The following is a 13,205-nucleotide window of genomic DNA, read 5'->3' as shown; positions in this document are numbered from 1 at the left end:
GGGAAAATCATATGTAAGCACGTCTCTGATTGGCTGAGAAGGAGGATGTATCCGACTCGATGATTGGCTGAGAAGGAAACACATGATCTAACTGTTTCCTATTCCAGGACACCTTGACATTCATCCCTAGCATGCACGGGTCCAAAACATCAATAATAACTACCTACCTCATGCAGTCAGATTGAAGAAGCCTTACTGTTTCTTAATTCCCCACGTCGCGACTCAGTACGCTAACCATCTATTATGTAAATCAGTTTCTCAGTACCGGCTAACCAAACAAAAATGAATCACGGTTTTTTTAATAATTTCACCTTCGGGTCTCAATAATTTCCCCTAGCGAGTATGTAAATCAAGTTCTCAGGACAGGCTAGCCAAACAACAATGAAGCCTTAATGTTTCTTAATTTCCCCTTCGTGAATCAATAAAATTCCCAATCGATTACGCAATCAATTTCTCGGAAATTCACTTCCCCTTCGATTATGCAATCAATTTCTCGGAAATTCACTTCCCCCTCGAGTCCTAGATCAATAACATTGTTCCCGTTAGAATTCAATGCGCGTGTGCAGCCTTCGCCCCGGAGCTATTACACATAGAAACAACAAATAAATCGACCTTGGAAAAAGAGGTCATTGACCCCATTAACCACGTGTTCTCCCTAATGACTCTATGCCCTTATATGGTGTGGGCGTGGGAGTTTTAAAAACAGTGTCCGGATCGGGATTCGAAGGGGTATTGTGGGCGTGGGAGTCAATAAGGCCCTTCTACTGGTAGAGCGCATAATCCTGAACGAGCAATATAATTTCTAATACAAAACATACTGGTTAAATAAAATATTTTAACTCATTCAAATTAAAAATGTAGCGTAGTTAAATTCATAATTGAATTTAAAAAGAAGCAATAAATATATAGCGTTGCCAAGAATCACATAAAAATCTTCTCTATCTCTCTCTGCGTGTCTCTATTTTCCTAGCGAATGTCTTAGGTTTAGCTTATATGATCATGTTCTTTCCTGCCTTTGCCACTGCCAAACAGACAATATCCAGGATAATACTCTTTTCTTGAAAATGTTGTAAGCCAAAGTAGGACTATACGCATGTAAGAAAAGCCCAAGTTATCACATTTTGTCCAAGGAGCATAATCCTTGCTAAGAAACATTGCTAAAATGCAATAACACGGTCGGGTAAACGCCTCACTACAAATTATTTCCCTAAAATGTTTAATGTCAATGATAATATTTTCAACAAACTAAATGCTGAAATTCTTTACATACCTCCAAGCAAATAAGAGTAACTGGGTATCCGATGTATCCGTAGAATCCAATCGAAGTCATCACGGACAATAAGACAACCACCACACCAGCAATGCCTAGGCTAATTTTGCTATCCATCTAGAAAAAAAGGAGAATGAATATACAAATATATAAGGCAAAATAAAAAAATTAATTTTCAAGTAAATGCTGCAGACATTTTTTGCCACACAGGAAAGGGAGGGGGCAAAACTTTTGTAGGGAGAACTTTACCGGCACAAATATCTTATTAAGACTTGTTTCAAAAAAAAATTCTGTTTTAAAACTGTTATATAAATTGAGCTTTGGGGAAGGAAAATGATCCCATCTGCTCACATCGCTGGCTAAAGAAGCGTGTATGACGAAAAGGCTTAAATCAAGTACCTTTTCTTTAGCCTCTTTTGATTTGGAAGGGGGAGACTCGGGAACAGAATTAAAATTATAATATAGGGAACTATAAGGAATTGACTTTGTATAAGCTAGTTTTTGTTTTTAAGACCCTAAATAGGCTTCCAAACGTCAGTAATCACAATAAAGATAAAACAGTATACATTTTTAGGTCCACATAGGGCAAGGAAGCAGGAGTATCTAATAACAAAAAGGAGGTCTTGAAAGGACAAGGAATAACAGTAAATGAATTTATATATTATTCCTTATTCTTGTCAACACACTCTAAAATGCTATAAATAAGTAAAAGTTGAATTATGATTCTGAGACCTGTTGTGCAGCTTGGAAATTGCCTTGAATGTTTGAAATTCTGATCAGCTGCTAATTAAGTGAAGCACACCAAAGTCAATATTTTGAAAACAGCCCGATGAATCATGGGAGACTCCAGATTTGGCATTAAAAGAGGATATAGATATATAGATGTAGATATGTTTCTCAGAAAAGCCCCATGGGCCATGGATATTACAAATACAACAAAACACATAAAACATAATAAGTACACATAAGTGCCGATTGGATATTGTCCAATCGGCTCCTTAAAAAAAAACCGGATATATTTATGAGCCAAATATTTCAAAACTTTTCCCCAGCTCTTAGATAGGTTACTACATTATTTAATCAGTTTAGACCAAATACATGGCTAAAAGAATGACTAAGGCTACCAAAAAAGGAAGAAAAAGAAATTAAGACTCTGTATATTAAAGAAAAAAGTCTGTTACATTTAGGAGAAAAGTCTACATAATCAGTTTTAAATTTTACAGAAAGAAAAGGATAATTTCTTATTTCTCACAAAAAAAGAAAAATACAAATAATGAAATAAAGTGTCTTTCTAACCATATACATGAATACCTTTACAGTTTAAATCTACCAGTTGGAAATTATGTGCTTGTGATAATGTTCTTGAAATAAAGAACCACCAACAAATCTTTCTCAGGCACATTTTTTCATGTACCTCATATCACATTATTTTCTCCTATTTAACTTCGCCTGTACTCATACATTCAGTCCTAAGCCTGAACAAAGAACTAGAATTGGCCGGCAAATTAACTACTAGCCACAGAAGAAATTTTTCCAATAGAACTGTTCAATTGAGAGCCAACATGGTACCGACTATAGAATTTAATGGCGACTAAGAACCACCCATGGAATTTCAGGCAACGAATACGGCCATCCCCTACACAATTCTTGAAAACAGATTCACACGTTAAGCTTGGTTTCTCAGCTGAAAGAACCGTGGTCTGTCTCTCCAAAACAAAACAGGCTTTGAGGGAGATGGAAAATTACGCGATCGAGAAATTTTAGCTCTTTTGTACGTTAGTTTGGCTGACGCAGGTAATGGAACCCTTAAGGGATTTATAATTTTACACAGTGATACAACAACAAAAAAGAAACAAAGAAGATATTTATTTTAAAACTTACCGTCATATGTCTCAAAGCAAGGGCGGATCCGGGATTTTTTTCAGGGGGGGGGGGCGCAAAATAGGTTGATCCGATAAACTTGCGTTAGGAGCAAGTTTAATTAACGCAAACTTGCGTTAATTAAGTAAATTACACTAATTTAGACTACGTTAGGGGGGCGCGCATCCCCATCGCCCCTCCCCTGGATCCGTCACTGTCTCAAAGGGCAGAATTCGAATTTCAGAGTAAGAAAGCAAGTATATAACGAGAAAATTTATAAAGTTTAAAACAACAATCCAATTAAAACTGGCTAAATGCTGTCACAACAGAAGTTTCCTAAATGCTGTTGAAATCGTCGTCCATAGCCCTAACAAAATCTCAGATAGCATCTTGTCTGTTTTGTTGGTAACTTTGATGCCAAAGTGGATAGTAACTAAATCCTACTGTTCTGTGGTTCTTAGGAGTCAAGGACTCAGGGAAATTCATGAGAATGAAACACTGTTAATAGACTTCGCATAACGAATTAAATTGTCATCGGAGGAGCCTTGTTCAGATAAAAATATCCATAAACATATACAGTATTCATCTGATGGATGAGCCCACAACCAGACACATCGACCAAGGTAAGTTTAGCAACCAAAAAAGAACCATTTGAAAGTGAGAAAAAGGCTTTTCAATAGTAATGCCCTCTTCAGCCTCTTCAACAATAACGGATTACTTGAAAAAATTCCATGTTGCACCTACCAAGGGTGCCTGAATCATATCCACAGGATAATCCAGCCTCACTGGGAAGTCATCCACACAGCAGCAACAATGAGGGATGACTTGCAGCTCCTTCTGGGGGCTTTGAATGCCTCTGGTTGCAAGGAAGGACTTGAAGTCAGATTAATGAAGGAATTTTTTAATCTTTGCTACTGAAAGACAGTAAAGAAAGGGAAAACCCCACCTGGCTCTTGGTAATGATAAACCTTTCAACTTTCTTTTGATTAGGTTTTGATAAAAAGAAAGGAAGAGAGGGAAAAGAGAGTGAGAGGGAGAAGAGAGAGAAAGAGAGAGACAGAAAGAGAGAGGGGTGGAGAAAGAGAGAGAGTGAGAGAGAGAGGGAGGGAGAGAAAGAGAGAGAGAGATGGAGAGGGAGAGAGAGAGAGAGAGAGAGAGAGAGAGAGAGAGAGAGAGAGAGAGAGAGAGAGAGAGAGAGAGATAGACAGAGAGAGAAAGAGACAGAAAGAGAACACTGAAAAAAGAAACTTGAACCAGTGAAATGCTAAACATATACCATAATAGTACGAAATGATCTTATATCTCCAAGGGCCAAAGATATGTGAACGAACATAATCAAGTAGCTAATGGCAATAGTGACAAGATCTTCTTCTCCCTGTCTGTTTAACTCGTCTTCAATTGACCGCTCTGCTTGGTATCCAATCTCCATATAGGTGGGCTTAATATTTTTTTCCCAGTCAAGAATTACTTCCAAATACCTAAAAAACAACCACAATTAATTCTTCTAATGTCTGCTGTAGACGAGACTGGCCCCGCTCCGAAAGCACTCTCTCTATGCTCTTCAAGTTACTGTGAGATCTCAGGATCTTCTGAAATATCACGCCGGTAAATTACATTTTCCCGATTTACCCAATATTTTTAGAATATTGAAAAACTAACGTTTTACTGAAAAGAAAAGGCGCACAACAAAACAGGATTAAGGGCCGGAAAATCTTCCTGTAGCTCGCAGAAAAAAAAAGACAGATTTATAAAGCCATCAATGGCCTTTTACAGGCCATGAAATAAATAAATTTTACCTTACAGTTTCAATTTTCTATAAAACTCAAGCAAGCTTATTTTTCTGTCAAGTGCTAGATTTTTCAGAATACTTCAAATAGAGGGAAATATCCTGAGCCAGTGTATTTGAAACAATAGAAATATTTTGACCGCACTATACACACACCAATTAGAGGTAGGGGGAATTGCCCCCTTATTTTTTGAAAAAAAGACATTTTTTGCTGTTTACATTGAAAAAAAAAAAAAATCAAAACACAAACAAAATGTTTCTTGACTTAGAAAAAATCTTTTTTTTGTGTGCATATTCTTAAAAAAAAAATCAAAAGAATTCTTGCCTCCTCTCCTCGTATATCTTCGTGAATTAGTACCTCTGATTGGACATTCTAATGCCCGGAATTTTGAGAGGAGGTTTTAATAGAGAAACTATTATAGCAGCATTTGCAGTGGAGAATTTGCAAAAATTTACTGGTATGATAACAAATACTAACACGGACTTTTACATACTACTGATAATTTACTTAAGTAGGTTTTTGTCAACTTGAAAAAAGAGGCTACTCTCATTTTCTTTGGTTCATAAAGGTCTTCTAGAAAGAAAGTTTTACTAACATGCAGTAGCGACGTAATTCAAAATTTAGTTTCACTTTTCAGAAAATATCCTCATCAATTTCATTCATTTAATTTTCAGAGAAAATCTTCATCCTCCCTAGAACTAAAAACAAATTCAAAAAACTTATAAATTCATCAAACAAAGTTTTCATAACCGGTATACCCCAAACGAAGGGTTTCTCAGCCTTTGGGGCTTGATTTCATGTAGAGTTATATTCTTAGAAATATACTCGTAGTCAAGAGTCAAAGCTAAAAGAGATTTTGGACGAACTTTATTTAAACCAGACTTCAATTTAGACGGACATTTTATTCTTGGACTATTGTTGTAAGTAAGAATTTGAAAATTATATTATTTTTACAAAAATTTCCAAGTTTTGACATACAAACAATAAAAACAATTTACAAACTCTTAATATGATGGGGTAAAAACAACTGCAACAAAATGAGACAAGAAAGGAGTAAAAACAAGAATGAAAACCCTTACTTTTTCTCCCACGTATAAACAGCCTCTTTGTAGGTAGCATTAGTAGGCTTATTTATGCATGGGAAGGTTAGGACTAACGCTGTAGCCGCCATGTAATTTGCATTATCTGAAGAAATTTCTCCATCTTTTAAGTATCCCCCAAGCGCTACGTAAGGAAATACAGGACCACCAAATGGCGCCATACAGCTGGTTCTTCCAAAGTTTAAGTCGATTGGTGCAGCGGGATTGCTAAAATGAAATTGCTTTTGTACAGGTGGTAAAATGCTTTCCTGAATTAGAGGAGGTAGTGCAGAAAAAATCACAGTTAGTAGTAACAGGCACTCTTCAAAGATGACCAAAATATGTTGAGAACAAATTCTGCAGTGAGGCCTCAGAAGCAACAATTTGTGAATTATTGAATTCAGTCAATTGATTTACCACTTTTAAAGTTCTCGTTCTAAATTGTCTTTGCACTTTGACTGCATTTTCACACCTACAGTAGTATTTTATAATAAATTTTATTTCTCGGAAGCATTATTTTGTTCAAGGGTTAAACCTTCAAACGACAATTCTACAATTGATAATTTGGATAAACAATAAAACGATAAAATGATACTTGAAGACAATCATACATTTTGATATAATAAGAAGTTTCTGAAAATTCAAAGTTTACAATAGTTTAAAATATCTGTAAAGTTTTTGGGGAACGTCTTGCATGTAACAATATTATTTATTTGTAACCCATGTGCATCAAAAAGATAAATAGTTAAGTAAACCCATTTAAAAAATCTAAAACACCCTGAGTTTGCTTTCTAAACCACAGATCAGATATAAAACTACGTGATCATCGTTAATAACTTTTAAAAACTTTTAAATAAAGAACAAATACTATTTATTAGGGACGCCCCTAAAAGTATCGCTTCTTGGCAGACAAGTACGTAGAGTGGATATCTTCAGGTCAACCGCCCCCCCCCCCAAAATACAAATATTTTGATCTGCTCATATTTTCTCCTTTAGTTTCCGTGTAATTTACCAATAATAAGTTAATAAAAATTAAATTCAAAAATAGATAGATATGAGCATAATCGTACAGAAAAATAAAAAAATTTCTTTATGGTTGTGTCAACCTTACCTGCACAAATGTGACCCTCAAACGCCGAGCGAAAAAGCAAAGCGTTTTCAAAATGTATAGCGAAAAAAAACAAAGCAACTAATACAATCAATATGTTGGAGCTATAAAAAGGAGAATTTATTGGCCCCAACCCCCTTATATATACTACTACTACAACTGCTAACAACTCACTGTGGCACCATGCCGCCTGAGGCCAACACAGCTATGAAAGCTCTTCCCTCATTCCAATCTATTCAAAGCCCCCCTCTTTTCACCTTCCCAAGAAGTTCCCATTTCCCTTAAATTTCTCCTTACCACTTCCTCTAACCCCATTTTGGGACGACCCCCTTTTCGTTTGGCCCTAGAAAGTTGGTCGAAACGGACAATCTTTGGCAATCTGTCATCTTTCATCCGCAGAACGTGCCCTAGCCATCTCATCCTTTCTCTCATTATAGCGTTAGAAAGCGGATTAAACCATATTTTTCGTACAACTCACTTTTTTAGATACAGTCAGTCAGCTGGGTACCCAAAACAATCAGTAGCCAATTACTATAGAAAACATCTAGCAGATCCTCCTCTGTTTTCGGAGAGACCGCGCTCTCCTATATTTGGTTCACAGATTTGTCTTCCTGTTCTTCCAAACTTTTTTCAATTGTGAAAAAAAAACCTGGGCCTCAGCATTTCTACTTTTCACATCTTCACTACAACCATCATCTTTAATAATAATAATACTAGCCAGGTAAGTGAAGCTGTTCACTTGGTCGATTTTCTCGTTAACAAATATCACCTCTTCACCTTCACGTATTTCTAGTCTCAGCGACTTAAAATTAATCTAATCTCTTCTTAAAATTAATGTTATAATGTTAATAACAACATTATATAAACATTAATTTTCTGATATTAACTTAGTAGACTTAAATAGACTTACGCAACGCAATATTCTATGTGGCTTAGATAAGTGAAGTTGTCTCCAGTATTTCCTGCAGGATACTGAACGTCGAGCAGGTCAATATTGTCCTGAAACCATCCTCCGACACTCTGAACTGTGCAAGCTTTAAACGCAGGAGAGAGTGGCTTGAAACAGAAGTCTTTGATGGTTGTACCGTCTTCACTTACAGCCTAAAACATAACATATGAAGGGTAGTCAAAAACAATAATTAAGTTATGATTTGCAGGTATAAACATCTTATCAAAATAAGTGCTTTATGTTCCAAAATCTTCAAAATTGAATGCTTAAGTCAGAACTTTTCAGTATGAGTTGTATTTCTACCTACAGGCTCCCGAAAGACCTTAGGTTAACACATTCTTGAGCTGACGAGAATTTGGACTTGACTAATAATAAAGCAAAAAGAAAAGAAAGAAAACACTGGCTGGCTGGCCAAGCTCAAGCTTCTTGAGTGAATATTGAGAAGTTCGACAAACCTTTCTTGGTGACGGGCTTTAAAGAAAGGGCAATCCTTGTCAATAGAAGCCGAAATTCCTAACTTTTGCAGCAATGTATGCACACATCTTTGCTAATAGCAAAGATGTGAAATTTGAAATTTTTAAAATCAAGCTTTAGAGCCTTGTTATCAGTAAAAACTGCTGAAAAAATAGAAAAAGCTTCAGCATATCCAAGACTCCCTGTCTCCAAATCTGAAATCGTGCGTTTTTCCGAGAAATAAAATACCATAATATATAAATTTATTAACTTGAATAGCTTATAGACTTTTCATAAAAGCAGTTGGGCCGTACATTTGAATACCTAATCCTATTCTACCCTTCACCAACAAAAGATTACAGAGTAGAAAAAAATAAACTTTTTTTGCCATAGTTTGCATTTAACTTACCTTTAAAATGCGGTCTTGGAGATCCATAACAGTGCGCACAAACTCTTTTCGAAAAACTGGTCCATATGTTCTCGATGTTCCGTCAGTAAAATTCACAGTAAACTACAGTAGAAGAATTATATTTAGATATTTTATACAAAATTAAACAACCTCAGTTAAGTCAAATTATATTCTTAATTTTTATTTTGTATTATTAAGATTTCACACAGAACAAAACAAAGTCCAAATGAAATTGAGTAAGTCCGTTGATTATGAAAAGATATTTATGAAATAAGTTTTATGAAAAGATCTTCAGAAAAGTCTTATGGAAATATCTTCATTTAAGTTAGGTGGTGAAACTAAATCATTATATACTGTTTTTTATAATAACCACCCTTAAATTTTTCCACAAGAAATATGCAACTTTGTCATAAAGCTGAGCAATCCGAGGGATATGTTTTCACTGGCATCTTTGAGAATTAGCGCATAAAATTTAATTAATTTCAGCAAAATGAGAATACAAAATCCTCAATACAAAATTCTCAATACAAAAAAGTAGCCACTTTAAATAAATAGAGGGCCGACCGCGAGACATCAAATTGGCGACATTGAACATTGAAAGGCTAAAGTTAAAGATATGTCAATTTAACAAAAGTAAAGAAAGTTTACAATACGGAGTAATTAGTTTGGTATAAAAGTGGTTACGACTAAATGACACATTTTTTTTTAATTTCCGACTATGAAGAAATTAGAGTAAAATAATACCGTGTGTCAGCAAAAATGCATTATTTAAAAATAAGAGACCAAGTAGTAATAGTAAAAGACATACTGGTTCCAAGTCCTTAGCAGCTACGATGATCTGTTCAGTTCTGTAGAAAGCTCCAAAATTTTCATCAAAATAATTCTTTTCAATTCTTGTCCTACTTTCGGGAGCAGCCCATAACTCAACAGGATCAATGGTAATCTTCAGAAAAATTACACCTGCACATAATCCACCAGAAATCACTAGACTAACAAGAAGGACAATAACTGGATGACGGGCACAGACTGAAAGGAAAATTTGTTTACAATAATGCTATCCTAGGCCTATCCTAGGCATGAAAACCGCTTCTCAAGTTTAGAACTTTTGGTAATACACATTTTTGTGATTATGTCTATCACAAGCACTTATTAAGGGACACTAAACTACTTTTTGTTCATCCAGAAGATGTTCTTTCTGATTGTGCTAACAGCACATTTGTTTGTTGAGAGACATGTAATATAAAACAATACCTAACCAATCTTTAAACTTTATTCATCCTGCAATCAATGGAAACAATTGTAAAATCAAAAACGTAGCCCTCTTTTTCCATAAAATTCCATGGGCGAGAAATATACTGAAAACTGAAAAAAAGAAACGTTTGATAAAAACGACTAAATTGTAAGTTTTTTTTTTATTTTGTTTTCATCTTTTCCCTAAAAGCTAGGATAACAGTTGACTTGTACCAAAGATATTTTTTCCTGTAACACAAATGGTTGTAAATTAAAAGGCCTAAGTTTTATTATTAGAAGCATTTATTGTAATCAATTAAATTATAATGTAAGTTTGAAGAAAATTTAGTTTTAATGTAGGTCTAAGCTTTAAGGTAAACCCATAACAAAAGCTACAATATACTCTTGAATAGATGAGAATTTGAGAAAAGAAGACAGAGAAATAAAGAAGGAGAGAGAGAGAGAGAGAGAGAGAGAGAGAGAGAGAGAGAGAGAGAGAGAGAGAGAGAGAAAGAGAGAAGGTAGGAGAATGAGAGGGAGAGAAGAAAGAGAATAATTAGAAATATATTCTTCGATAAGGTTAAAATAAAGGAGTAATTTAAGATGTCCAAACTACAGTTAGCTTTGTGGAATATTCACTAGAATTTTTGTGAATGCTTTGAAATTTCATACTTTTCAAGTTCTATAGTTTTATTTGCTTATCGTAAAAACTTTATACTTTTGATCAAATGGAGACCTAAAAACTAAAATATAATTATGCATATATTAAAAAAAAATTCCTAAGACAAGTAGTTATTTAAATTTTAAGTACAAATTATAAAAATAAGCAATAAAATATAATACTTACAGCTTCCCCATTTCGTAAAAAGTTCTTTTAAAAAAGTCTCGATAGCAAATCCAGCCTTTTCTCGCCAATTTGGCTCTCCATGAATTATACCAGAAGTAGTGGAAATCCCATGTAAGAAAACAGGTCTGGTCTCCCTCTCTAAACGAAATAATCAACAGAGAATAAATTATTATGTCAAAGAAAATAGATTGTCATGTGTTGCTCGGTAGTCTTCTCTTCCCCTCTTCACACTTTTTTCTACCTCATACGATTTATTTTACTAAAAATAATCTTTGAACTATTATTTTACTTCCAATTCTTCTAACATTATTTTTTTGTGGGTTTCGGGTATAAAAATAATATTTTTTGTGAGGAGGGGGACAGGAGTTTGAAAATAAAATAAAAATAATGCGGGAAATTAAATAAAATATATGGTTTTCTATACTGAGCTATCAGCTAATCCCTAATAACTGAACGCAGCTTTCATAAGTTCAATAAATACATACTCCCCACGTTCTGAGACAGAAGGTTCAAGTTTATTTTCAAGTTGTGGATTGCAGCGACAGCAAAGAATAAATCACAGTGCTGAAACAGGATTTCAAAACACTAAGACGAGATTAGAGACACAGAAAAGAAGCTATAGTTATTCCAAAAGAATATCATACATTTTTTTTTTACATTCAAATCAGTTTTAAGCGTCATATTCAATTATCTAATGTTAAGATTTTGTCATTATGCTTTAATTTTGCCATTTTTCTTTCATTATTTCATTATGGTATTATATTTTCGTTATTTCATTTTTCTTTCATCTTTGATTTTTCATTTATTGTGCTTTCGTTTCAGATAAACGTTTCAATACATCTGAATTGCTGGAAATGTATTATATTATTAAGATATTTATTTCGACCAGCTCTCCAAAATTGGAGAGCTGGTATGACTCGACTCGACTACATAATATTCCTTGTTTCAAGGATTCTCAACTATAGACTCCCAAGATAATCTTAGGTCTTTCGGATGGTTAAGGGCCATTCGGACTTTAACTATTAAATGCAGTTTAAATAATTTTAAATTATCTATTGCTTGACATTTTGGATTCCATTTTTAGGAAAGAAAATATAGGTAGTTCTTCATGAAATAAAACCTATTTCTGTTCGAAGACTAACCCTAACTAAGGTTTCATCAACAGAGTCTGATTGAAGTAGACACAACATAAGTAAAGTTAGATGTTGCTAAGTAGATTATATAAAAAAAACAAGAAAAAATAATTTGAAACAATTGAAAACAAGAAACAAACAAGACACAATTGAGTTTGATTGAAGGCCTTTGCGTACTTGCTGTTATATGGTTTAAAAGAAATTTATGGCCTGTTGATTAGCGATTATTTTTTAATTTTACTCTTTGTATTCGCAGGGAATAAAATGTTTGAACTGAATTGTTCAACTGATTCGCTTTTTTGGATGAAGACATGTTTGATTTTCTTAGTATTTGGTTCAAACGACACGGTGCAAAGAGAAAATAAAACACTCAAATTTGACTGATTCATCCATTTTAAAATAAAGAAATCCCCAACTTTTCCAATAATATTCTTGAAGGAAATAGCTATTCAGGAAGAATCAAAACATATAATATGATTAACATTACGAAATAAGAATTCTGGTCAATCATAACCTACAAGGTTTGATTGTTGGACATTACCTCATCGAAAATTACACGAGAAATTGACTTTGTGACTTTATTAACAGTGACGATGAATTTATGGAACAAGCTCTGTAGTGCGAGGCTACTTGAAATAAAGTAGCGAATAGATGCAGAGTCAAAGTTGAAATAAAACTGACAATAAGAAGTTTAACAACAGCAATACTGAAGATGATAATGATCAGCCGAATTTCGGATAGAATTTAAGTTTTTAGATCACTTGCTGCTCTATTTTACAAGGAGTTGCATGATAATTTTGCTTTAAGAAACTTTTCAATCTTTAAAATTTGTTATTGCTACATAAATGATTTTCCCCATTAAAAGTCTACCATGTAAAATAAGAATCATAATATCTTTACGCTATGATATCTAATCTGAATTTCATGTCTGGCACTAGGGGGCCAGGGCTAGGCACTTTACATTGTATTATATGCCACTAGTCCTTTACTTCGTTCAAAGTCAATGCTGTAAGTCTCTATTGCAAAATTTAAAGTCATTTTGAGACAATTTCAATGTACTGAAATATCCACAAAATTTAA

At 34.2% G+C, this 13,205-nt stretch overlaps 1 protein-coding gene across 2 annotated transcripts in view; it reads right to left on the bottom strand.

Moving 5' to 3' along the window:
- Positions 1–13,205, bottom strand: part of LOC148942712 (NPC intracellular cholesterol transporter 1-like) — a 154,246-nt gene that overhangs the window by 91,509 nt on the left and 49,532 nt on the right. For both annotated transcript variants that reach the window (XM_089102813.1, XM_089102814.1), the window contains exons 8-14: positions 10,993–11,130; positions 9,724–9,941; positions 8,916–9,017; positions 8,015–8,205; positions 5,997–6,224; positions 4,407–4,608; positions 1,271–1,387 (exon numbers count right to left, since the gene is read on the bottom strand). In XM_089102813.1, coding sequence (XP_088958939.1) covers positions 1,271–1,387; positions 4,407–4,608; positions 5,997–6,224; positions 8,015–8,205; positions 8,916–9,017; positions 9,724–9,941; positions 10,993–11,130 — 1,196 coding nt within the window. The remainder of the gene's footprint in view (positions 1–1,270; positions 1,388–4,406; positions 4,609–5,996; positions 6,225–8,014; positions 8,206–8,915; positions 9,018–9,723; positions 9,942–10,992; positions 11,131–13,205) is intronic.

The sequence above is a fragment of the Artemia sp. Qi Xiang Cuo genome, chromosome 16, assembly GCF_049724085.1.
Source record: "Artemia sp. Qi Xiang Cuo chromosome 16, ASM4972408v1, whole genome shotgun sequence".
Classification (NCBI taxonomy): Eukaryota; Metazoa; Arthropoda; class Branchiopoda; order Anostraca; family Artemiidae; genus Artemia; species Artemia sp. Qi Xiang Cuo.
This window is presented reverse-complemented; position numbering and strand designations above follow the sequence as displayed.